At 44.4% G+C, this 24,400-nt stretch overlaps 1 protein-coding gene across 2 annotated transcripts in view; it reads left to right on the forward strand.

The window, feature by feature from the left end:
• pitpnm3 (PITPNM family member 3) overlaps positions 1-24,400 on the forward strand; it is a 128,362-nt gene that overhangs the window by 28,901 nt on the left and 75,061 nt on the right. For both annotated transcript variants that reach the window (XM_090218613.1, XM_090218614.1), the window contains exon 3: positions 9,699-9,810. In XM_090218613.1, coding sequence (XP_090074739.1) covers positions 9,699-9,810 — 112 coding nt within the window. The remainder of the gene's footprint in view (positions 1-9,698; positions 9,811-24,400) is intronic.

Consider the following 24,400-nt stretch of genomic DNA (forward strand, 5'->3'; position numbering starts at 1 on the left):
TGAGGCGTTTCTGGCCCACCACACAACAGGGGATTTAAATTAAAAGTCCAGATGTTAGCGCCCGCCGTCAGCTGAATTGGGGAAAGTGCCAGCCAGTTGTTCTCTGAGGCTTTTCATCTCTGGATGTCATTATACTGTAGTCTTTTGATTGGTCTGTGCTTTGCAGCATTGCGGCTCACCAATCGCGCCTCATCCCGTAGTCTTTGATTGATGCATAATATTGGAATAGCTTTGTGGCCGCCCGCCTGTTGTTTTTAAAGCATTAAAGTGTGATGGGAAAAACCTTGGAGAAACCTTTCAAGCTTATATTAAAGCTTCCCTACCTCAATCAATGAAAAAAATATAACCCCTTACGCACAAAAATTGTTGTGTTCATAACAGCATTATCAGTGTAGTATATTCATGAAAATATCAAGAGGGAGAGAGGATGAAGTTGTTTTTGGGTGATTGATAATAATGCCCTCTTGGGAATAAGATCTGTAAAAAATAAACCACAGCAAGCTAATAAAATGGTGGTAAAATGTCCTGAGATTTGAAGAGATGGGCTTGCTCTTAACAGGAGGGATGGATGGCTCTAAAAGTTATATTCGTAGGAGCATGTAATTAAGTAATGTCAGGACAACTTGTTTTCTCCTGAAATAATAATACTTTTAGGGAGAGGGAGAGAGAGAGCGAGAGAGAGATGAATTAAGAGGGAGAGGGGAAGGGAGTAAGAGAGACAGAGAGAGAGAGAGAGATGAATTAAGAGGGAGAGGGGAAGGGAGTAAGAGAGACAGAGAGAGAGAGAGAGAGAGATGAATTAAGAGGGAGAGGGGAAGGGAGTAAGAGAGACAGAGAGAGAGAGAGAGATGGGGAAGGTAATGTTTGAGAGAGAAATGAAGACGGAGGGAAAGACTAAGACAGAGAGAGAGACACAGAGAGAGAGAGATGCAGATGATAACGTTTGAGAGAGAAATGAAGAGGGAGTGAGTGAGTAAGAGATAGAGAGAGAGTGGGGGTGTACTGTATTATACCACTAAAGCCATCACGATGAGCTCCTGGGAGTTAGGATGATTTCAGGATGACTAATGCCGTCACCCACACCATAAAGCTCCAGACCAGTAAAACCACAAGAACGTATTAAACTGTCACAAATATCCAGTGGTGGAAAAGTACCCAATTGTCAGACTTGAGTAAAAGTAAAGTTACCTTAATAGAGAATGACTTCAGTAAAAGTGAAAATCACCCAGTAAAATACTACTTGAGTAAAAGTCTAAAAGTATTTGGTTTTAACTGTACTGAAGTATCAAAAGTATAAGTACGAATAATAAAAGATTACTTATATTAAGCAAACCAGACGGCAAAATGTTCTTGTTTTTTTAATTTACGGATAGCCAGGGGCACACTCCAATACTTAGATATAATTTACAAACAAAGGATTTGTGTTTAGTGAGTCTGCCAAATCAGTGGCAGTAGGGATGACCAGGGATGTTCTCTTGATAAGTGTGCAAATTTGACAATTTTCTTTCCTGCTAAGCATTTCAAAATGTAACGAGTACTTTTGGGTGTCAGGGAAAATCTATGGAGTAAAAGTACATAATTTTCTTTAGGAATGTAGTAAAGTAAAAGTTGTGAAAATATAAATAGTAAAGTAAAGTACAGATATCCCCAAAAACTACTTTTAAGTAGCTCTTAAAAGTATTTTTACTGTCCTCCCGGGTGGCGCAGAGCTAGCTGTGCCACCAGAGACTCTGGGTTCGAGCCCAGGCTCTGTCGCAGCCAGCCGCAACCGGGAGGTCCATGGGGTGACGCACAATTGGCCTAGCATCGTCCGGGTTAGGGAGGGTTTGGCCGGTAGGGATATCCTTGCCTCATCGCGCACTAGCGCCTCCTGTGGCGAGCCGGGTGCAGTGCGCGCTAACCAGGTCACCAGGGGCACAGTGTTTCCTCCGACACATTGGTGCGGCTGGCTTCCGGGTTGGATGCGCGCTGTGTTAAGAAGCAGTGCGGCTTGGTTGGGTTGTGTTAAGAAGCCGTGCGGCTTGGTTGGGTTGTGAATCGGAGGACGCATGGCTTTGGACCTTCGTCTCTCCCGAGCCCGTACGGGAGCGATGAGACAAGATAGTGGCTACTAAAACAATTGGATACCATGAAATTGGGGAGAAAAGGGGGTAAAATTAAAATAAAAACATTTAAAGTATTTTTTACTTAAGTACTTTACCCACTGAATATACTGATGTACTAAAGAGATGACCCATTCACTATTCACTTCTGGAGGTGTTTGGCTGCACCTTAGAGACTGTGTTCATCTGTGTTCATCTGGATTTCATATCATTATTTCCATTCTCCCTAGTGGTAAATTTACGCAAGCTGGCTCCACCAAGGTCCTCTAAGAATATTTATGATAGCCTCTAGAAAAGTGAAATAATCATACTCTGTTGGATAGAAAAGCTACCTCAGATCTAGAGGTTTCAGACTGAATGAGGAGGTCCAATTGTGTCTGATTACAATGGTTTAAAGCCCCCAACTCTGGACCTCAAAGCCAGTTCCACTGCATTTTTCATTGTTCTCCTCTAATCAGGGACTGATTTAGACCTGCGACACCAGATGTGTGCAATTAATTATCAGGTAGAACAGAAAACCAGCAGGCTCCGAACCTCATAGGGTAAGAGTTGAATACCCCTGGTCTAAAGTATGGCTACAGAGCATCTCAAATGGCCCCCTATTCCCTGAGTAGTACACCACTTTTGACCAGAGCCTTATGGGCAGTCAGTGTTAGAGTGCAGGTGGGATTGCTTCCTAAGTGATTTAAGACGTTGTCTTCCGTCAGAAAGCATGACGTCTCCATCTGAGGGACGAGCTTCATGCACCTGATTAGAAAACAATGGTGGCAGAGATGGACACACAAAATCATCAAGACAAACAAATATACTCCAGGAGTCACTGCCGTGGGTTGGTCAAATGACAAATGCCCTGTTGCTGAGGCTGTTCTCATTAGTATTGTCATGGCCTCACAAATGACAGCTATTAGAGGGTCACTGGTAGTATTGGAGAAAGGAAATGGAAATATCAATATGACAGCTTCCATTCTAGTGAGAGCTGGAGCTCACTGGAGTGCGTTGTATATTCTCAGTGGTTTGTGTTGTCTTTGACCAACCCACGGCAGTGACTACTGGGTCAGAAGGCGACACATTGTGTCTGTCTGTGTGACAGTGTGACGGTATCACAGCTCTGTGACGGCTGTGACTGACTGAATGCTGTCTGTTGACGGTGTTGACGGTGTTGACTGAATCACAGTGTTTACTCACCTTCCCAGACAGACAGAGCTGATCAAGACCTCAATAACATAATATGTTTGTCTTGAAGATTTGGTGTGTCCATCTCTGCCACCATTGTTTTCTAGTCAGGTGGCGTCTCTCCTGCATGGCGCTTGTCCCTCAGATGGACACTTCATGCTTTCTGACGGAAGACAACGTCTCTGCCACAGTGTCCTCAGACGAGGCTGCTCAACTGAGAGAAGATTGGAATGAGATTGGAAGGGGTAGATTTAGTAATAATTTTTCAAGAGCACTATATTTTCTAGTTGGCTCGATATCTGCAGTGCAAGATGTATCACTATCTGAGTAGATCTGAGTATATATAGTGCCCCTGATGACAGCAAACAAATGCAAGTTCATATATTTATATTATTCATGGTGTATGAATCAGTTTTAGTCTAGGTTTATTAACTTATCTGTCGTTTTGCCTGGATTCAATTAACTGAGTATTCTCACTGTAGCACAGCGTTGACTAATTCTCATTCCATTTCCTTTTTATATGATCATGCGGTTTGATAGGACCTAGCATGAATATGAATAGAAACAATGTGTTAGAGTATGTCAAGCCCTAGTTAAATAAAGGTTACACAATCAAGGCCGTGTCAATCAACTTGTCCTTCATTTGGTATGCCTTCAATAAGATGTGGACTCTCCCAGGTAATGCTTTGCCTTTGCCTGGCTGTGTCTGCCACTGTTGTGACTTGGCATGCTGTTCATGCTCACTAGGTCTCAGCTCATCCCTTTAATGTATCTTAAGGAATCAACAAAGGCTTAGAGGCTCTGTGCTTGGCTCTCAGCATTATGGAGATGGATGGAGTAATAGACTTCGCTTTGATAGATAGAGAGATGCACCTTTTCCACCCTTTGCACACCAGACAGCTTCCATCTTCATACAACCCCCCCCCCCACCCCCTCCTTTTACCAATGACTCTGTATATTTCACAAGCCATCAGCTGTATCCACCAGAGTGAGGAAAATCTCCCATCGTTCTGAGTGAGTGCTCTCCATTCCAGGCGGACCATGCAGGAAAGCCTATGCCAGCTCAACTGTCACCATGCTTATTGACGTGTGGTGTTGACAAATGTATTCTGCGTTAATCCTGATTTGTTATCTGATTACATGCATTTGAATAATGAGTTGAATTTGTCAGACTGGGCCTAATACAGATCATATTTACTGTTGGGTTTAAGCCGCTCCCCTGATTTAAATTGGTAATAAACGGCTGCTGGAGACAGATTGCTTTTCCCATTATCGTAGGTTACCACTGCAGCCACTCATTGTAGACCCATTACTAATGTATTACCATGGCACTGTACTCAAACACTTCTTGTACTTTGAAATGAATGTGGCTGCATTTTGTCGGAATGTATTGTAACAGCACTAGTGATGGGAGGCTTGGGCTTTCAGAATGTATCTTGCTGCATTTACTTGACATTTAAATACAGCCAACAGACACCATGCCACTGGTTTTCCATGTAATTGTTTGTTGTCACTTGACCCATGCTGGTAGTGACTTACTGGAGTCATACACTGCTGAAAATGGAAAACAAGCGTAAGCAAGCCAGCCCAGTGCTGCACTGAGGCTCACACTCCCTGATTGGAACATTCTATTTAAAACTCCTTACCTACCTCAGATGTTGTTTACACATTTACCTGGTTGTGCAGTGTAACCTGCTATTAGTGAGGGCAGCAATTTGGTCTCATGTATTTAGAGCCAACAACAGGGAAAGAGGTTTTTCAGCCTACATAGTGATTTGGCTGACTGTCTCTTCAATTCCAATCTTTCACGTCTCCTATCTCTCTCCTGCTAGACAAGCATGCTTTGAAAGTGGGATAAAAAATGTGAATTGTGGATGTCACATAGATGTGCCCTGAGTGGACACGGTGCCATCTGTAGAAAGATGTGTTTTTTAGCAGGATCCATTCCTCATGTATACTAATCAGAAATATAAATGCAACATGTTTCATGAGCTGAAATAAAAGATCCCACAAATTGTCCAAAAAGCTTATTTCTCTCAAATTTTGTGAACAAATTTGTTTACATCCCTGTTAGTGAGCATTTCTCCTTTGCCAAGATAATCCATCCACCTGACAGGTGTGGCATATCAAGATGCTGATTAAACAGCTTGATCATTACACAGGTGCACCTTGTGCTGGGGACAATAAAAGACCATTCTAAAATGCGCAGTTCTGTCACACAACACATTACCACAGATGACTCAGGTTTATAGGGAGCGTGCATTTGGCATGCTGACTGCAGGAATGTCCACCAAAGATGTTGCCAGAGAATGTAAAGTCAATTTCTCTACCGTATGTCGCTTCCAAGGTTGTTGTCGAGAATTTTTCAGTACGTCCAACCTGCCTAGGACCTCAACAAACCCGGCTCCTTCACCTGCGGGATTGTCTGAGACCAGTCAACCGGACAGCTCATGAAACTGAAGAGTATTTCTGTCTGTAATAAAGCCCTTTTGTAGGGAAAAACTCATTCTGATTGGCTGGGCCTTGCTCCCCAGTCGGGGGGCCTATGTCCTGCCAAGCCCACCCATGGCTGCGCCCCTGCCCACATTCATGTGAAAGTCATAGATTAGGGCCTAATAAAAAAAATATTGACTGATTTCCTTATATGAACTGTAACTCAGTAATATCGTTGAAGTTGTTGCATGTTGGGTTTATATTTTTGTTTGTTGCGCCAGGCTTGGTCACAGCAGGTGTAGGCTAAGACGGTTTTTGCAATGTTTTAAACAGATGAATACTTTTGCAATGTCTTACAGTCTTTGTCTTGTAAACAGTGTGCTGTGTTCTCCGCACTTTTTTTGTGCTGCAAATACTCACTTGACATTGAGGAATTAGTTGTGTTGTGGATGTAAAGGAGAGTAGCTACGGTTTGTTTGTTGAATTGAGCCTGTGTGAGTCACTGTTCTAGGTCTTTTTAGTTGGTTAGCGACTTAAATTAATGTCTGTCTCTTCCTTTCCCTTCTACCTATTTATCATCTCTTGCTCCCCAAACATCTGCTCCTCTATTCATGCCAGTGGGCTACTTTCGTTCCTCCTATATGCTATCCATCTTCCACAGCCTGTATAATGTCATGTCCTGATCGACTCTAGCTCTACTTTTACACCCGTATTCAATTATACTTGCAAATCAAAGTTATGCAATGACCATTATCATATGCTGTAGCTAGGCTACAGTGGACATTGTTGTGCTGTCCTGCTTAGAACCATGATGATGTTGTTGACGTAGTGATTATTGTTATCCAGAGTTGACATCCGTTCTAGCTGTATACCTCCTGCTCTATACAATCAGTGCCTTCCTTCTCTCCCTCGCTCTCCGCACTGTCAGGTTGTTGGACGATCCTGCATCCCTCCTACTCTCTTCTTTCTCATCTAGGGCTGTCAGTTACAGGGCAATCGCATCCTTCATTCATTCCTTCCCTCTCTGAATCTGAATGAGATGCTGCTTTATTTTGGCTTTCCTTCTGATCCTCTTGGCACTGGGCGGTGGAGGTTTTTATTTAGTCTGTGTTAGTTGGTTCTGGCTGCTTGTATATTTGATCTGTTTGCATAGCTAAAATCTTCCTTCCTCTGCTCGGAGTGCCAGGCTTTCTGTTGTGTTCCTCTCTCTACTTTAAGCATGTTTCACACCTCACAGGCGTTGTGTTCTTCCATTGTGTCTGTAAGTTGCCCTCATCAGTGCTGCTCTCTGGGAGATGAGTCAGTGCATTCTCAGTGCTTGGTTAAAACCTGCACGCTTCCCTGCCTCAACACATTTTGTGAATTTTTGCATGTGTTGTGTGTGTTAGCATCAACAGAGACAGACAGAGAAAGAGGAAGAGAAGGAAGATAAAGGGCTATAGAGACAGACAGTGACCAGTAGGCCTGTCAGTGTGATCAGAGTGGACAGGCCTGGCAGAACAGTGTCAAAGCCACTGAGATGCCAGGCATGTGTGGGTGTGAGAGAAAGAGAGAAAGAGAGAAAGAGAGAAAGAGAGAGAGAGAGAGAGAGAGAGAGCAGTGTATTGGACATTGTGTGTCACTGTCTTTACGAGCCGGTCCATCAACAACTACCATCTGACCATGGTACTGTGACTGCAGCAGCCCAGAACAACCATCACAGCAGACAACCCCTCTGACCATGGTATTGTGACTGCACCATCCCAGAAGACAACCCCTCTGACCATGGTACTGTGACTGCAGCAGCCCAGAACAACCATCCCAGCAGACAACCCCTCTGACCATGGTACTGTGACTGCAGCAGCCCAGAACAACCATCCCAGCAGACAACCACTCTGACCATGGTACTGTGACTGCAGCAGCCCAGAACAACCATCCCAGCAGACAACCACTCTGACCATGGTACTGTGACTGCAGCAGCCCAGAACAACCATCCCAGCAGACAACCACTCTGACCATGGTACTGTGACTGCAGCAGCCCAGAACAACCATCACAGCAGACAACCACTCTGACCATGGTACTGTGACTGCAGCAGCCCAGAACAACCATCACAGCAGACAACCACTCTGACCATGGTACTGTGACTGCAGCAGCCCAGAACAACCATCCCAGCAGACAACCCCTCTGACCATGGTACTGTGACTGCAGCAGCCCAGAACAACCATCCCAGCAGACAACCACTCTGACCATGGTACTGTGACTGCAGCAGCCCAGAACAACCATCACAGCAGACAACCACTTTGACCATGGTACTGTGACTGCAGCAGCCCAGAACAACCATCCCAGCAGACAACCCCTCTGACCATGGTACTGTGACTGCAGCAGCCCAGAACAACCATCACAGCAGACAACCCCTCTGACCATGGTACTGTGACTGCAGCAGCCCAGAACAACCATCCCAGCAGACAACCACTCTGACCATGGTACTGTGACTGCAGCAGCCCAGAACAACCATCACAGCAGACAACCACTCTGACCATGGTACTGTGACTGCAGCAGCCCAGAACAACCATCACAGCAGACAACCCCTCTGACCATGGTACTGTGACTGCAGCAGCCCAGAACAACCATCACAGCAGACAACCACTCTGACCATGGTACTGTGACTGCAGCAGCCCAGAACAACCATCACAGCAGACAACCACTCTGACCATGGTACTGTGACTGCAGCAGCCCAGAACAACCATCCCAGCAGACAACCACTCTGACCATGGTACTGTGACTGCAGCAGCCCAGAACAACCATCACAGCAGACAACCCCTCTGACCATGGTACTGTGACTGCAGCAGCCCAGAACAACCATCACAGCAGACAACCCCTCTGACCATGTCTCATGCTCATCATTTGCACATCACGCTGTCACTTCAACTTTGCTCTGATGATGGTCCAATGGGAGTCTGAGTATCCTCTGATTGGTAGTTACATGCCATGTGTCACTGATGTAGTCTCTTTCCACAGCTGCTGTGTCTGGTTTTGGCTAAACTAGGGGAAATGTAGCAAAGGACAGAAATAAACTGTATGGAAATGACTGTATTGACAGAACCAAATATAGATTTTTTTTGTGGCATCCAGCCACTTTAACCCGATCTTTGTGTGTCTATGTTCTGAGATTCTAACCTCTGTCCCTGTGTGTGTGTGTGTGCCCAGTGTCCCTGTGTCTGTTCCTGCATCTGTCTGGATTTCCCCTCTCCTCTGTGTTAACCAACCAGATAATCTGGTCAGTTCTCAGCATCAACTACAGTATGTGATTGGGTTCTATAATAATGTAATGGTGGGCGGCAGGTAGCTGCGTTGCGCCAATAACCTGGTTTGAATCCCCGAGCCGACTAGGTGAAAAGTCTGTCGATGTGCCCTTGAGTAAGGCACTTAACACTAATTGCTTCTGTGAGTCGCTCTGGATACGAACGCCTGCTAAATGACTAAAATGTCATGTAAATGTAAATCCTCTTCCCTGTGTGTCTGTGTCCCCCAACAGACAGATTGTAACCCTCCTCCCTATGTGTCTGTGTCCCCCAACAGACAGATTGTAACCCTCCTCCCTATGTGTCTGTGTCCCCCAACAGACAGATTGTAACCCTCCTCCCTGTGTGTCTGTGTCCCCCAACATACAGATTGTAACCCTCCTCCCTGTGTGTCTGTGTCCCCCAACAGACAGATTGTAACCCTCCTCCCTATGTGTCTGTCCCCCAACATACAGATTGTAACCCTCCTCCCTGTGTGTCTGTGTCCCCCAACATACAGATTGTAACCCTCCTCCCTGTGTGTCTGTGTCCCCCAACATACAGATTGTAACCCTCCTCCCTGTGTATCTGTCCCCCAACATACAGATTGTAACCCTCCTCCCTGTGTGTCTGTCCCCCAACATACAGATTGTAACCCTCCTCCCTGTGTGTCTGTGTCCCCCAACAGACAGATTGTAACCCTCCTCCCTGTGTGTCTGTTTGTCCTAGCAGATGTGCTGGAGGGGAAGAGTGCCATCCTCCTGGGGATGAGCCAGTGGAACTCCAACGACCTGGTGGAGCAGATCGAGACCCTGGGACACATGGACCAATCACAAGGCATGTTACATACAGGGTACCCTGGGACACATCGACCAATCACAAGATATGTTACAGACAGGGTACACTGGGACACTTGGGCCAATCACAAGGTACGTTACACACAGGGTACCCTGAGACACATGGACCAATCACAAGGTACGTTACACACAGGATACACTGGGACTCATGGACCAATCACAATTGATGTTACACACAAGGTACACTGTCACAAGGTACGTTACACACAGGGTACCCTGGGACACATAGACCAATCACAGGGTATGTTACACACAGGATACACTAGGACTCATGGACCAATCACAAGGTACGTTACACACAGTGTACCCTGGGGGCATGAGAGGGCTCTAATGTCCTCTGAACATCTGTTCAGTTCTCTCCACCTCCTACTGCAGTACTGTGGAGCTGCTTGCTCACAAACAAAAACACACAAGCTGACGCATCTATTCACAATGTTTAGTGCAGTTAAACAAAGAATTTCACACAACAAATCACAAATGAGACCTTTGATCCATCAAAATTCAAACAACTTCAAACATCCATTTATGTGTTTATATGTTTCGTCAGTTTGATGATGCCCTGCTGCATGTATTGATTTGTAAACTCTTTGTTCTTGTCGGAATAAGTCTACAGGAAGGCAATGAGTCACTATAGTGAAAATGTGATTTTTCCTCATTATCGGTCATAACAATCACTCAATAAATAAATAAAATGTATTGCAACAGGTCAGTACCTCAGGAGTAAATGTCAGTTGACTTTTCATAGTTGAGCATTCAGAGGTTGAGACAGCAGGTGTGGTAGAGAGAGAGAGAGAGACCGTCGAAAACAGCACGTCCGGTGAACAGGTCAGGCTTCCCTAGACACATGCAGAACAGTTGAAACTGGAAAAGCAGCAAGACCAGGTGGACTGGGGACAGCCAGGAATCATCAGTAGTAGTCCTGAGGCATGGTCCTAGGACTCAGGTCCTCTGGGAGGGGAGGGAGAGAGAGAATTAGAGGGAGCATACTTAAATTCACACAGTACACCAGATATAACAGACGGACCCTAGCCCCCTGGCACATAGACTTTCGCTGCATAGATAATGGAGGCTGAGATGGGGGAGGGGGGAAACCAGGCAGGATATAACCACACCCATTTTGCCAAAGCACAGCCTCCAAACCACTAGAGAGTCAACAGACCACCAACTTACTGAATATAGCCCACAAAGATCTCCTCCACACGAGCTCGAGGGGGTGCAAAACCGGACAGGAAGATGACATCAGTGACTCAACCCACTAAATGACACACCCCTCCTAGGGATGGCATAGTAGAGCACTAGAAAGCCAGTGACTCAGCCCCTGTAATAGGGTTAGAGACAGAGAATCCCAGTGGAGAGAGGGGAGTCGGCCAGGCAGAGACAGCAAGGGAGGTTCGTCCACCCAGTGCCTTGCCATTCACCTTCGCACCCCTGGGCCAGACTATACTCAATCATAGGACCTACTCAAGTGATCAGTCTTCAGTAAGGAATTAAAGGTTGAGACCGAGTCTGCGTCTCTCACATGGGTAGGCAGACCATTCCATAAAAATGTAGCTCTATAGGAGAAAGCCCTGCCTCCAGCTGTTTGCTTAGAAATTATGCATCTTGTGACCGTAGCGTACGTGTAGGTATGTACGGCACGACCATATCGATTTCTCTATTTACTTTGTTCTTCTGGTTTATTTTTCTTTTCTGATTTACTTATTTTTCATTTTAATCTCAGTGCTCTGATTTGCAAACCCCAGCGATTTATCTGGTCTTAAGTAACTCCCTCTCTCTTGGTTATTTTTTGGTCTTTGAAGATTGAAAGGGCTTTTTCCAGAGGCAGATACATGCATGCCTAGTGGAAGCAGCTACTGTAATAGCTCCTCTGAAAATCCCCTCTCTCCATCACTCTACTTCCCTTTATTCAGACTGACTATGTTTGACATCAACTGTATTTCATCTTAAATCACATTAATGAAATATTGGTTAGTGTTAAATGTCATTGAATGTGTTTTTCAAATGTAAATAAAGAAATGAAAACTTGATCTGATACAGACAAGTGATGTGACTAATTAGCTACTTCACTGTACTGCAGACTCATGCAAATGACTGTATTTAATGTAGATTCATGTTTTATTTTGTCTCAGTGCACAGGTAGACATTTTGACAACATTTTGACTGAACCAAGAGCCGTGTTATACTTCAGAAATCCCACAGCCTTGATCGTGAGACACATCAATGGCAGAAATACAGCACAATGCTTTGTTAGTTCAGGGAGGACAGTGTTTTTTTTATATTAAAGAGTTGCACAGATTAGAGACTGTGCAACAACAACAGCAGCTCACATCAGATAACTCACTGAGCCACACAGTTACTCAGCCCTGTCTCTAGTCTGAGGCCGCATCCGATATGGCACCCTATTCCCTATGCATTACAAAGGAAATAGGGTGGTTTTTGAGACACAGCTTGAGTGTTTACCCCAACAGCCAATGTAAAACCAGCTGAACTTCTCTATTGGACAAGACAATGCGGAATTAAGAACAAGGGGTCTTAAGCAGGCCTGACAGAGTGGTGAAGAAGCAATCACTGGGCCATGCATCATGCCTGCTCCCTCTCTTTCTCCCATGCCACCCTATAGAAATCACCTCCTTTCTGTCTGGGCCACAGTCCCTGTGCCCACTTCTCTTGCCAAAATATACACATCAAACATCTCCAAACCATGAGGAGGGATGAGGGTTATCAACGTGAACTCTTTAGGGATTGTTTTTTCCAGAAAAATAGAGGCATTCTTATGCTTTCTGAGAGTTTTTTCGAGACATACACTGTAGAACCATCACCAATACTATTTACATCACATTAACGAAACATGATAAATCAAAGGATATGAATCTTGTCAGCACTTAGACCTGACATTAGTGAGCGAGCTTTGAAGTCTGACGAAGGATCAAAGTCAGATAGTCCACATTTACAGACATTGCAATCTCTTGGTTTTCTCTTCTCTAAGGCTTCACTGAGAAACCATTAATTTCCAGCTCAAGGTTTACTGATTGATCTCTGACTGTATTGTACTTAGAGAACATTTCTTGGCTGGCTAAAACATCATCAAATGCAACACCAGGCAGGAAAACATATCTTTCCTTTTTTTTATTTTCCATATCCAAATCTGTCCATATCTACAGCAGTGTGATACAGTAGCTTATCAGGTAAGGATCATGCATGAGGTCCTACAGATTGAAGTAGATAGTTTTAATTGCTGGGTTTCTGGGGTCTGAGCGATGGTGGTGGAATGCCCAAATGTAGAGATGAAAGACCTTAATTTAAAGATGTTCAGACAAACACTGTTATAAAAAAGTGGGTGTGAAATGTCACTGGTTCTACTTATGGCACTGTACTGTAGTGATCTGTACAGCACCAGAGTGGCCTCATGGTTAGGTCATTCTAGAATGGAACCCATCTCGGCTATTCCATTACAAAAGCTGTTTGAAAGGTTACTGTACATTCTGCAGTATTGTAGTACTGCAGGTAATCTATTGTACCAGCATCCAATTTTCATCCTCCATGATTTGACAAACAACATGCCTTTGTTCATGTACTGGACGGTGGGCTGCGTCCCAAAATGGCACCCTATTACCTATAAAGTGCAGTACCTTTAACCAGGGCCCATATAGGGCTCTGCTCAAAGGTAGTGCACTCTATAGGGAATAGGGTGCCATTTGAGTTGCAGACGTGACTTTGATAGGAAAGCAACAGGTGCTGTCATAGCCATCAATGGCTGTACAGTAATGGCTGTAACCACTCCATGTAATTATCCCTGTGATATTGTGTTACACACTCAGCCCCCTTAGTGAATTTGATGGCTGGTCCCTCACGACTTATAATTGACGCTAATTGAATCGTTTTTTAGGCTAATTGTGTGTTGGGTAGAACTATGTGTGTTTGCATGGTAGGGACTCCAGACAATCACAGCTTGCAAAGGGAAACCAGCCATGTCGCGGTCACCGACGTCTTGCTCCCGGACAGGCAAAACACCTTCTTCGCTCGCTTTGAGGATAAGACGTAGGCCGCTCCTGAGGACTGTGAGCTCTCGTTCTCCGTGGCCGACGTGAGTAAGACATTTAAGCATGTTAACCCTCACAAGGCTGCCGGCCCAGACAGCATCCCTAGCCACATCCTCAGAGCATGCGCAGACCAGCTGGCTGTAGTGTTTACGGACATATTCAATCTCTCCTTATCCCAGTCTGCTGTCCCCACTTGCTTCAAGATGTCAAACATTATTCCTGTACCCAGTAAAAGCGAAGGTAACTTAACTAATTGACTGTCGCCCCATAGCACTCACTTCTGTCATCATGAAGTGCTTGGAGAGGCTAGTTAAGGATCGTATCACCTCCACCTTACCCGACACCCTAGACCCACTGCAATTTGCATACCGCCGCAATAGATCCACGGATGATGCAATCGCCATCACACTGCACACAGACCTATCCCATCTGGACAAGAAGAATACATTGAATAGAACTCAGCATTCAACACCATAGTACCCTCCCAGTTCACCATTAAGCTCAGGACCCTGGGTCTGAACCACGCCCTGTGCAAGTGGGTCTTGGACTTCCTGATGGGCTACTAGGCTGTGAAGATAGGCAACAACACCTCCAGTACGCTGATCCTCAACATGGGGGTTCCACAAGGGTGTATGCTCAGCCCCCTCCTATACTCACTGTTCACCCATGACTGCGTGGCCACGCACGCCTCCAACTCAATCATCAAGTTTGTAGATGACACAACAGTGGTAGGCCTGATTACCAACAACGGCGAGACAGCCTACAGTGAAGAGACGAGGGCCCTGGCGAAGTGGTGCCAGGAAAATAACCTCTCCCTCATTGTCAACAAAATGAAGGAACTGATCGTGGACTTCAGGAGACAGCAGAGGGATCACCCCCAATCCACATCGACGGGCCGCAGTGGAAAAGGTGAAAAGCTTCAAGTTCCTCGACGTATACATCACTGACAATCTGAAAGGATCCACCCACACAGACCGTGTGTGAAGAAGGTGCAACAGGAGGTTGAAGAAATTCAGCTTGGCCCCTAAGACCTTCACAGACTTTTACAGATGCATTCTGTTGGGCTGTATCACCACCTGGTACGACAACTGCACCATCCCCAAATGCAGGGCTCTCCAGAGGGTAGTGCAGTCTGCCCAACGCATCACCGGGGGCACACTGCATGCCCTCCAGGACATCTACAGCACCCAGTGTCACAGGAAGGCCAAGAAGATCATTAAGGGATCAACCCTGCCACCTGAGCCACTGCCTGTTCATCCTGCTATCACCCAGAAGGCAAGGTTAGTACAGGTGCATCAAATCTGGGACCGAGAGACTGAAAAACAGCTTCCATCTCAAGGCCATCAGACTGTTAAATAGCCATCACTAGCTGGCCTCCATCCAGTACCCAGCCCTGAACTTAGTCGCTGTCACTAGCCGGCTACCACCCAGTTACTCAACCCTGCACCTTAGAGGCTACTGCCCTATATACATGGACATGGAACACTGGTCACTTTAATAATGGAACACTGAACTATTTTATAATGGAACACTGGTCACTTTAATAATGTTTACGTACTGTTTTACCCATTTCATATGTTTTTATTTTTTATTTATTTATTTATTTCACCTTTATTTAACCAGGTAGGCTAGTTGAGAACAAGTTCTCATTTACAACTGCGACCTGGCCAAGATAAAGCATAGCAGTGTGAACAGACAACAGCACAGAGTTACACATGGAGTAAACAATAAACAAGTCAATAACACAGTAGGAAAAAAAGAGTCTATATACATTGTGTGCAAAAGGCATGAGGAGGTAGGCAAATAATTACAATTTATCAGATTTACACTGGAGTGATAAATTATCAGATGAACATGTGCAAGTAGAGATACTGGTGTGCAAAAGAGCAGAAAAGTAAATAAATAAAAACATATATATACTGTATTCTAGTCAAGTCCATCCTATTCAACTATTATTGTGCATGTACTATTCTATCCTACATATTCTACATATACTACATATTCTATTCACATACTGTCCATAATGTCTATACATCCCATCAAATATATACAGTACCAGTCAAAAGTTTGGACACACCTACTCATTCAAAGGTTTTTCTTTATTTTTACTATTTTCTACATTGTAGAATAATAGTGAAGAGATTAAAAGTATGAAATAACACATATGGAATCATGTAATAACCACAAAAGTGTAAAACAAATCAAAATCAAAATATATTTTAGATTCTTCAAATTAGCCACCCTTTGCCTTGATGACAGCTTTGCACACTCGTGGCATTCTCTCAACCAGCTTCATGAGGTAATCACCTAGAATGCATTTCAATTAACAGGTGTGCCTTGTTAAAAGTTAATTTGTGGAATTTCTTTCCTTCTTAACGTGTTTGAGACAATCAGTTGTGTTGTGACTAGGTAGGGTTGGTATACAGAGGATAGCCCTATTTGGTAAAAGACCAGTCCATATAAGCAAATAAGCAAAGAGAAACAACAGTCCATCATTACTTTAAGACACGAAGGTCAGTCATTCCGGAAAATGACAAAAACTTTGAAAGTTTCTTCAACTGGCTCTCATGAGGACCACCACAGGAAAGGAAGACCCAGAGTTACCTCTGCTGCAGAGAATAAGTTCATTAGAGTTACCAGCCTCAGAAATTGGCAATTAATTGCACCACAGGTTACAGCCCAAAATAAATGCTTCACAGAATTCAAGTAACAGACACATTTCAGACACATCTCAACATCAACTGTTCAGAGGAGACTGCGTGAATCAGGCCATGGTCGAATTTCTGCAAAGAAAACACCACTAAAGGACACCAATAATGAGAAGAGACTTGCTTGGGCCAAGAAACACAAGCAATGGACATTAGACCGGTGGAAATCTGTCCCTTGGTCTGAGGAGTACAAATGTGCGATTTTTGGTTCCAACCGCCGTGTCGTTGTGAGACGCAGAGTAGGTGAACGGATGATCTCCGCATGTGTGGTTCCCACCGTGAAGCATGGAGGAGGAGGTGTGATGGTGTCTGGGTGCTTTGCTGGTTACACTGTCTGTGATATATTTAGAATTCAAGGCACACTTAACCAGCATGGCTACCACAGCATTCTGCAGCGATACGCCATCCCATCTGGTTTGCACTTAGTGGGACTGTCATTTGTTTTTCAACAGGACAATGACCCAAAACACACCTCCAGGCTATTTGACCAAGAAGGAGAGTGTGGAGTGCTGCATCATTTGGAGTGCTGCACCATTTTTCCAACAATTGTTTACAGTCAGATTATTTCACTTATAATTCACTGTATCACAATTACACTGGGTCAGAAGTTTACATACACTAAGTTGACTGTGCCTTTAAACAGATTGGAAAATTCCAGAAAATGATGTCATGACTTTAGAAGTTTCTGACAGGCTAATTAACATCATCTGACTCAATTGGAGGTGTACCTGTGGATGTATTTCAAGGACTACCTTCAAACTGAGTGCCTCTTTGCTTGACATCATGGGAAAATCTAAAGAAATCAGCGAAGAGCTCATAAAAAAATTGTAGACCTCCACAAGTCTGGTTCATCCCTGGGAGCAATTTCCAAACGCTTGAAGGTACCCCCATCTGTACAAACAACAGCAAGTATAAACACCATGGGACCATGCAGCCGTCATACCGCTCAGGAAGGAGACGCGTTCTGTCTCCTAGAGATGAACGTTCTTTGGTGTGAAAAGCGCAAATCGGTTTGTAACTGCACATGGGGACAAAGATCGCACTTTTTGGAGAAATGTCCTCTGGTCTGATGAAACAATAATATAACTCTTTGGCCATAATGACCATCATTATGTTTGGAGGAAAAGGGGGAGGCTTTTAAGCTGAAGAACACCATCCCAAACGTGAAGCATGGGGGTGGCAGCATCATGTTATGGGGGTGCTTTGCTGCAGGAGGGACTGGTGCACTTCACAAAATATATCATGATGAAGGAAAATGATGTGGATATATTGAAGCAACATCTCAAGACATCAGTCAGGAAGTTGAGCTTGGTCACAAATTGGACTTCCAAATGGACAATGACCCCAAGAAAATTTCCAAAGTTGTGGCAAAATGGCTTAAGGACAACAAAGTCAAGGTATTGGAGTGGCCATCACAAAGTTCTGACCTCAGTCCTATAGAACATTTGTGGGCAGAATTGAAAAAGTGTCGAGTAAGTAGGCCAACAAACCTGACTCAGTTACACCAGCTCTGTCAGGAGGAATTGGCCAAAATTCACACAACTTATTGTTGGAAGCTTGTGGATATCTACCTGAAACATTTGGCCCAAGTTAAACAATTTAAAGGCAATGCTACCAAATACTAATTGAGTGTATGTCAAATTCTGACCCACTGGGAATGTGATGAAAGAAATAAAAGCTGAAATAAATCATTCTCTCTACTATTATTCTGACATTTTACATTCTTAAAATAAAGTGGTGATCCTAACTGACCTAAGACAGGGCATTTTTTACTAGGATTAAATGTCAGGAATTGTGGAAAAACTGAGTTTAAATGTATTTGGTTAAGGTGTATGTACACTTCCGACTTCAACTGTGAACCTTCACCTCAGTCTGATGTCCTGAGTGATTTTCATCAATGATCTCTCTGTACTTTGCTCTGTTCATCTTTCCCTCAATCCTGACTAGTCTCCCAGTCCCTGCTGCTGAAAAACATCCCCACAGCATGAACAATTTAATACATTTTAGAATGTGGAAAAAGTTAAGGGGTCTGAATACTTTCACGGAAGCTCGCACCACTCTACATAGGACCATTCAAGATCCTGAGTCACATCAAACCTATCGTCTCCAGCTTCCCAGGTATGAGGGTCTGTCCATCCTTCCATGTCCTCCGTCTCAAGCTGGTAAGGACTGGTCCCTTCTCTCCCCCCACACCTGCCCCTCCATACCCCTCGACTTGTCGATGGTCGCCCGGCCTACACTCTCCGGCATCTGTTGGAGGCTCGTCGGGTCCGAGGCACCCTGCAGTACCTGGTGGACTGGGAGGGTTACGGCACCAAGGAGCGGACTTGGGTGCCTGCCTGGGACATTCTGGATCCGGGATTCGTTTGGACCTTCAACCAACTATGTGAAGGTTCCACCTGTCACCAGAGGGCAGCTGAGACCGTCCTAGAGACATTAACGACACTCGGGTGTGTCCTATTTACTCATTTTGATTTCCCTGTTAAAAGACGTGTGTTTGCTGTTGTCCTTTGCTGAAGCTTGAATTATGTGCCGCGTGCGTTTGTCTCCTGAGTGAGTTTCCGCGACTTAGTGTTTTTTCCCCCCTGTGTTACTGTGATCCTTCCGTTACCGTTAAAGTATTATGTTTATCGTTAACTGCTGATTCCTCGTCTGGTCTCTTCTCTGCACCTGGATCCAACCTCACCATGTCACACCCTGTAGGTAGCTGCTCTCTCTAGTCCTACAGCCTGTAGGTATCTGCTCTCTCTAGCCCTGTCTACTACAGCTAGCTACTCTCTCTAGTCCTACCTACAACCTGTAGCTAACTCCTCTCAGACATGCACACAGAGGGAATAGTATCTTCCCCCTCCTCATCTATATTCACCCCATTGCCTCATTCACGCCCCCAGCCAGCCAAGTCATTTTTTATACGCTGCTAGCCTAGCAGGCACAGTCTCCCTCACAAGCTAATTCCCATTTAATTACTTTTTTCCATCTTTGCCTTATTGCAATTTCCTTCTTTAAACAGGAAATCCCCAAAGCATGGGAGCTGGGGAGACAAGGACCTTCTCTGTCTGGAATAATAAAAGGGTGTCAAAAAAGAAAGGCAGAGCAGAGATAATGATAACAAGCGATAGAGTCTATGAAGGAGACAGCTATAGCCGAAACTGTCTGGACTATTGGACTGCCTAATACGTCTTTACACTATACATCTCTCTGTTGGGATGGCGTGTTTGTTGATAACACTCTCCTGTGTGTGTGTGTGTGTGTGTGTGTGTGTGTGTGTGTGTGTGGTGTGTGTGTGTAAGTGTGTGTGTGTGTGGGGGGGAGTTATCTGCATGTGTGTGAGTGTGTGTAGCTGTGGATGTGTGTATGTCTGACAGAATGTGTTGTGGGAAATACAGTGCCTTGCGAAAGTATTCGGCCCCCTTGAACTTTGCGACCTTTTGCCACATTTCAGCCTTCAAACATAAAGATATAAAACTGTATTTTTTGTGAAGAATCAACAACAAGTGGGACACAATCATGAAGTGGAACGACATTTATTGGATATTTCAAACTTTTTTAACAAATCAAAAACTGAAAAATTGGGCGTGCAAAATTATTCAGCCCCTTTACTTTCAGTACAGCAAACTCTCTCCAGAAGTTCAGTGAGGATCTCTGAATGATCCAATGTTGACCTAAATGACTAATGATGATAAATACAATCCACCTGTGTGTAATCAAGTCTCCGTATAAATGCACCTGCACTGTGATAGTCTCAGAGGTCCGTTAAAAGCGCAGAGAGCATCATGAAGAACAAGGAACACACCAGGCAGGTCCGAGATACTGTTGTGAAGAAGTTTAAAGCCGGATTTGGATACAACAATATTTCCCAAGCTTTAAACATCCCAAGGAGCACTGTGCAAGCGATAATATTGAAATGGAAGGAGTATCAGACCACTGCAAATCTACCAAGACCTGGCCGTCCCTCTAAACTTTCAGCTCATACAAGGAGAAGACTGATCAGAGATGCAGCCAAGAGGCCCATGATCACTCTGGATGAACTGCAGAGATCTACAGCTGAGGTGGGAGACTCTGTCCATAGGACAACAATCAGTCGTATATTGCACAAATCTGGCCTTTATGGAAGAGTGGCAAGAAGAAAGCCATTTCTTAAAGATATCCATAAAAAGTGTTGTTTAAAGTTTGTCACAAGCCACCTGGGAGTCACAACAAACATGTGGAAGAAGGTGCTCTGGTCAGATGAAACCAAAATTTAACTTTTTGGCAACAATGCAAAACGTTATGTTTGGCGTAAAAGCAACACAGCTGAACACACCATCCCCACTGTCAAACATGGTGGTTGCAGCATCATGGTTTGGTCCTGCTTTTCTTCAGCAGGGACAGGGAAGATGGTTAAAATTGATGGGAAGATGGATGGAGCCAAATACAGGACCATTCTGGAAGAAAACCTGATGGAGTCTGCAAAAGACCTGAGACTGGGACGGAGATTTGTCTTCCAACAAGACAATGATCCAAAACATAAAGCAAAATCTACAATGGAATGGTTAAAAATAAACATATCCAGGTGTTAGAATGACCAAGTCAAAGTCCAGATCTGAATCCAATCGAGAATCTGTGGAAAGAACTGAAAACTGCTGTTCACAAATGCTCTCCATCCAACCTCACTGAGCTCGAGCTGTTTTGCAAGGAGGAATGGGAAAAAATTTCAGTCTCTCGATGTGCAAAACTGATAGAGACATACCCCAAGCGACTTACAGCTGTAATCGCAGCAAAAGGTGGCGCTACAAAGTATTAACTTAAGGGGGCTGAATAATTTTGCATGCCCAATTTTTCAGTTTTTGATTTGTTAAAAAAGTTTGAAATATCCAATAAATGTCGTTCCACTTCATGATTGTGTCCCACTTGTTGTTGATTCTTCACAAAAAAATACAGTTTTATATATTTATGTTTGAAGCCTGAAATGTGGCAAAAGGTCGCAAAGTTCAAGGGGGCCGAATACTTTCGCAAGGCACTGTACATTGTGAAAGCAATGTGAGAAGATAATCACACCTAAACAACACTTATGTTGTCGTTCAGCTCCAGGTAAAGGAACAGGATATGAAATATACATTTCAATTGCAGTTAGACGTGACTGGTGCTGGTTAACAGCTTTATGGCCGGTTATAGATTGTTATAGATGTTTACTGTTGATTTAAATATGGGCCTGCATGTTGCTTTAAATATGTAGCAACAGTGTGAGTGTAAAGTCACAGTAGAAGCGGGCAACTATTCCCTACGTAGTGCACTACATTTGACCAGAGCCCTATGGGATGCAGCCTGAGACTCAGCGTCTCTCATCCTCTGCACTGAGGGACACATAACAGATAGGTCTGCCCACAGAGCAGCAGCAGCAGCACATGGGTAGGAAGCAGCTGTGGCAATCAGGGACACAGATTGGGGTGGGAATGTGTGTGTTCACAGCTCTAAATAGGCATATGATTGTGCTTTGCTGTGTATGTGGGTGGATGCGAGTGTGCATTCTTGTGTGTGTGCGTGCCCATGCTCCAGACACTTGTCCATCTGTGCTTGTGCGTAATGTACACTCACCGGACAGTGTATTAGGTACACCAAACCGTTCACGAAAATGGTTCGCTCCTACAGACAGAGTCACACGGCCGTGGCTTGCTATGTAAAGCAGGCCCCGTGTCCTGTTGCGTCATGCTGATGGCAGAGTCAGGATTTGGTGTAAGCAGCAGCATGGACCAACATCCCTGTGGAACGTTCCCTGTGGAATGTTTCTGAACGTTTCCAAACATTCCTGTATAATCCATGTCCTGAAGAATTCAGGGTGTTCTGGAGGCAGATAGACCCGGTAATAAATGTGTATTCCCTTTAAACTGTCTGGTGAGTGTATATTCTCACCGCGAGGCACTTGTGTGTCCGTGTGTCTGAGTGTTCTGAGTGTTCTGTAATGGTGGTGAGCTGGTAAGCTCCCTGCCTGGTGTGTGTGTACTATACTGAGCTGTAGTGAACAGTAGTGATGGGGGTAGGGGATCGATACAGTTACATATTGGGATATTATTTTTGACGATATATCCTATTGTATCGTTTTGACAATATTGCAATGTTATTTTTGTTCTAGTTAGCTGTACCGGTACCAAATCTCCAGTATTTTTCTAAGGAGCTAATTTGTTTTCAGCATATTTATTTCCATGACTGATCAAAACTTGTTTTCTCATGGTTCTCTCTTGTCCCTTTACAGCAGACATATGGAGAGCAATATGTTTGGAACATCGAATCGCAATAAAATCACAGTATCGTGAAAAACAATTGTGAAAATCACAATGCATAACATATCAGCACCTAAGTATCGTGATATATCATATCTTGAGGTCCATGGCAATCCCCAGCCCTAGAGAACAGATGGAGCTGGATGTTAGCATTCCTCCACTGTTCCAGGGCCAGGTCACAGCTCCATGTCAGATTGTACTGAAAACAATCTTTCATTAGGATTAGGGTCCCAAATGGCACCCTATTCCATATAGTGCACTACTTTTGACCAGAGTCCTATGGGGGCCCTAGTCAAAAGTAGACAGTGCACTACAGGGTGCCATTTCTGATGCAGGCCCAAAATGGCTCCGAACAGTTTCTATGTATCATCCATTTTCCTGATTTGTACTTGTTCGATATCTGGTTAATTACCAATGACATGCTCTGGAAAATGTACTGCATAACCCAGTTCACTGACTGTGGCAAACTGGCAATCATGTTGATCTAACTTTGTCATAAAAATGTATTGTGATTCTATTTTGGTGTCTGTCTGTGGTATTGGGAGGCTAGTGCATAGCTAGCATTCACTGGCTGGACCAAGCCAAGTGAATGTTGTTAAGGTGCTTAGTGCTCTACACAAAACAGTGATGGCATGCGGTGAGTGAGTTGTCACATTGAATTCATACATTCCCTCCAGCGCTAAGTGTACAGGGGGCCTTAGTCGTCAAACATGGCTCACATTTAAGTGTTGTTCTGGGTAGGTTCTCTCAGGGTCTACCTCACCAGTGAGGCCTCTTTAAGAGTTAACCTCACAGTTCACAAGCCCTCAGTATAAATGGAGCTGACATTACATAGCCCCGTGTACCATATCTTTGGAAACATATTTTGAGTGTGTACAACTTTTTCATTGGAAATCTGTATTCTGTAAACTCACTCTGTCTCTCTGTGGCCTGATAGCTACTTCACAATATTAGGAGGTTCTCTCTCTCTCTCTCTCCCTCTCTCTCTGCTGCCTCTAAGCTGATAGAAATATGTCATTGTGGCAGTAGTTGTAGGAACCAGGGCAATAGGCAGGGACAGGAGACATGGAAGGACAGCAACATGGTTTAATTTAATTTATGGAGGAATGACATTCTAAGACACAGTGGCTGAGACAGAACGAGACAGAGGGATAAAGATGCAAATAAACACCCTTCCTCCACTAGCTATTACTGACATACTGCCAATATCCTTCCTCCACTAGCTAGTACTGACATACTGCCAATATCCTTCCTCCACTAGCTAGTACTGACATACTGCCAATATCCTTCCTCCACTAGCTAGTACTGACATAGTGCCAATATCCTTCCTCCACTAGCTAGTACTGACATAGTGCCAATATCCTTCCTCCACTAGCTAGTAGTGACATACTGCCAATATCCTTCCTCCACCATCTAGTACTGACATACTGCCAATATCCTTCCTCCACTAGCTAGTAGTGACATACTGCCAGTAGCCTTCCTCCACTAGCTAGTACTGATATACTGCCAGTATCCTTCCTCCACTAGCTAGTACTGACATACTGCCAATATCCTTCCTCCACTAGCTAG

Source organism: Oncorhynchus mykiss, chromosome 24 (assembly GCF_057628025.1).
Source record: "Oncorhynchus mykiss isolate SJ-2025 chromosome 24, ASM5762802v1, whole genome shotgun sequence".
In the NCBI taxonomy this organism is placed as follows: Eukaryota; Metazoa; Chordata; class Actinopteri; order Salmoniformes; family Salmonidae; genus Oncorhynchus; species Oncorhynchus mykiss.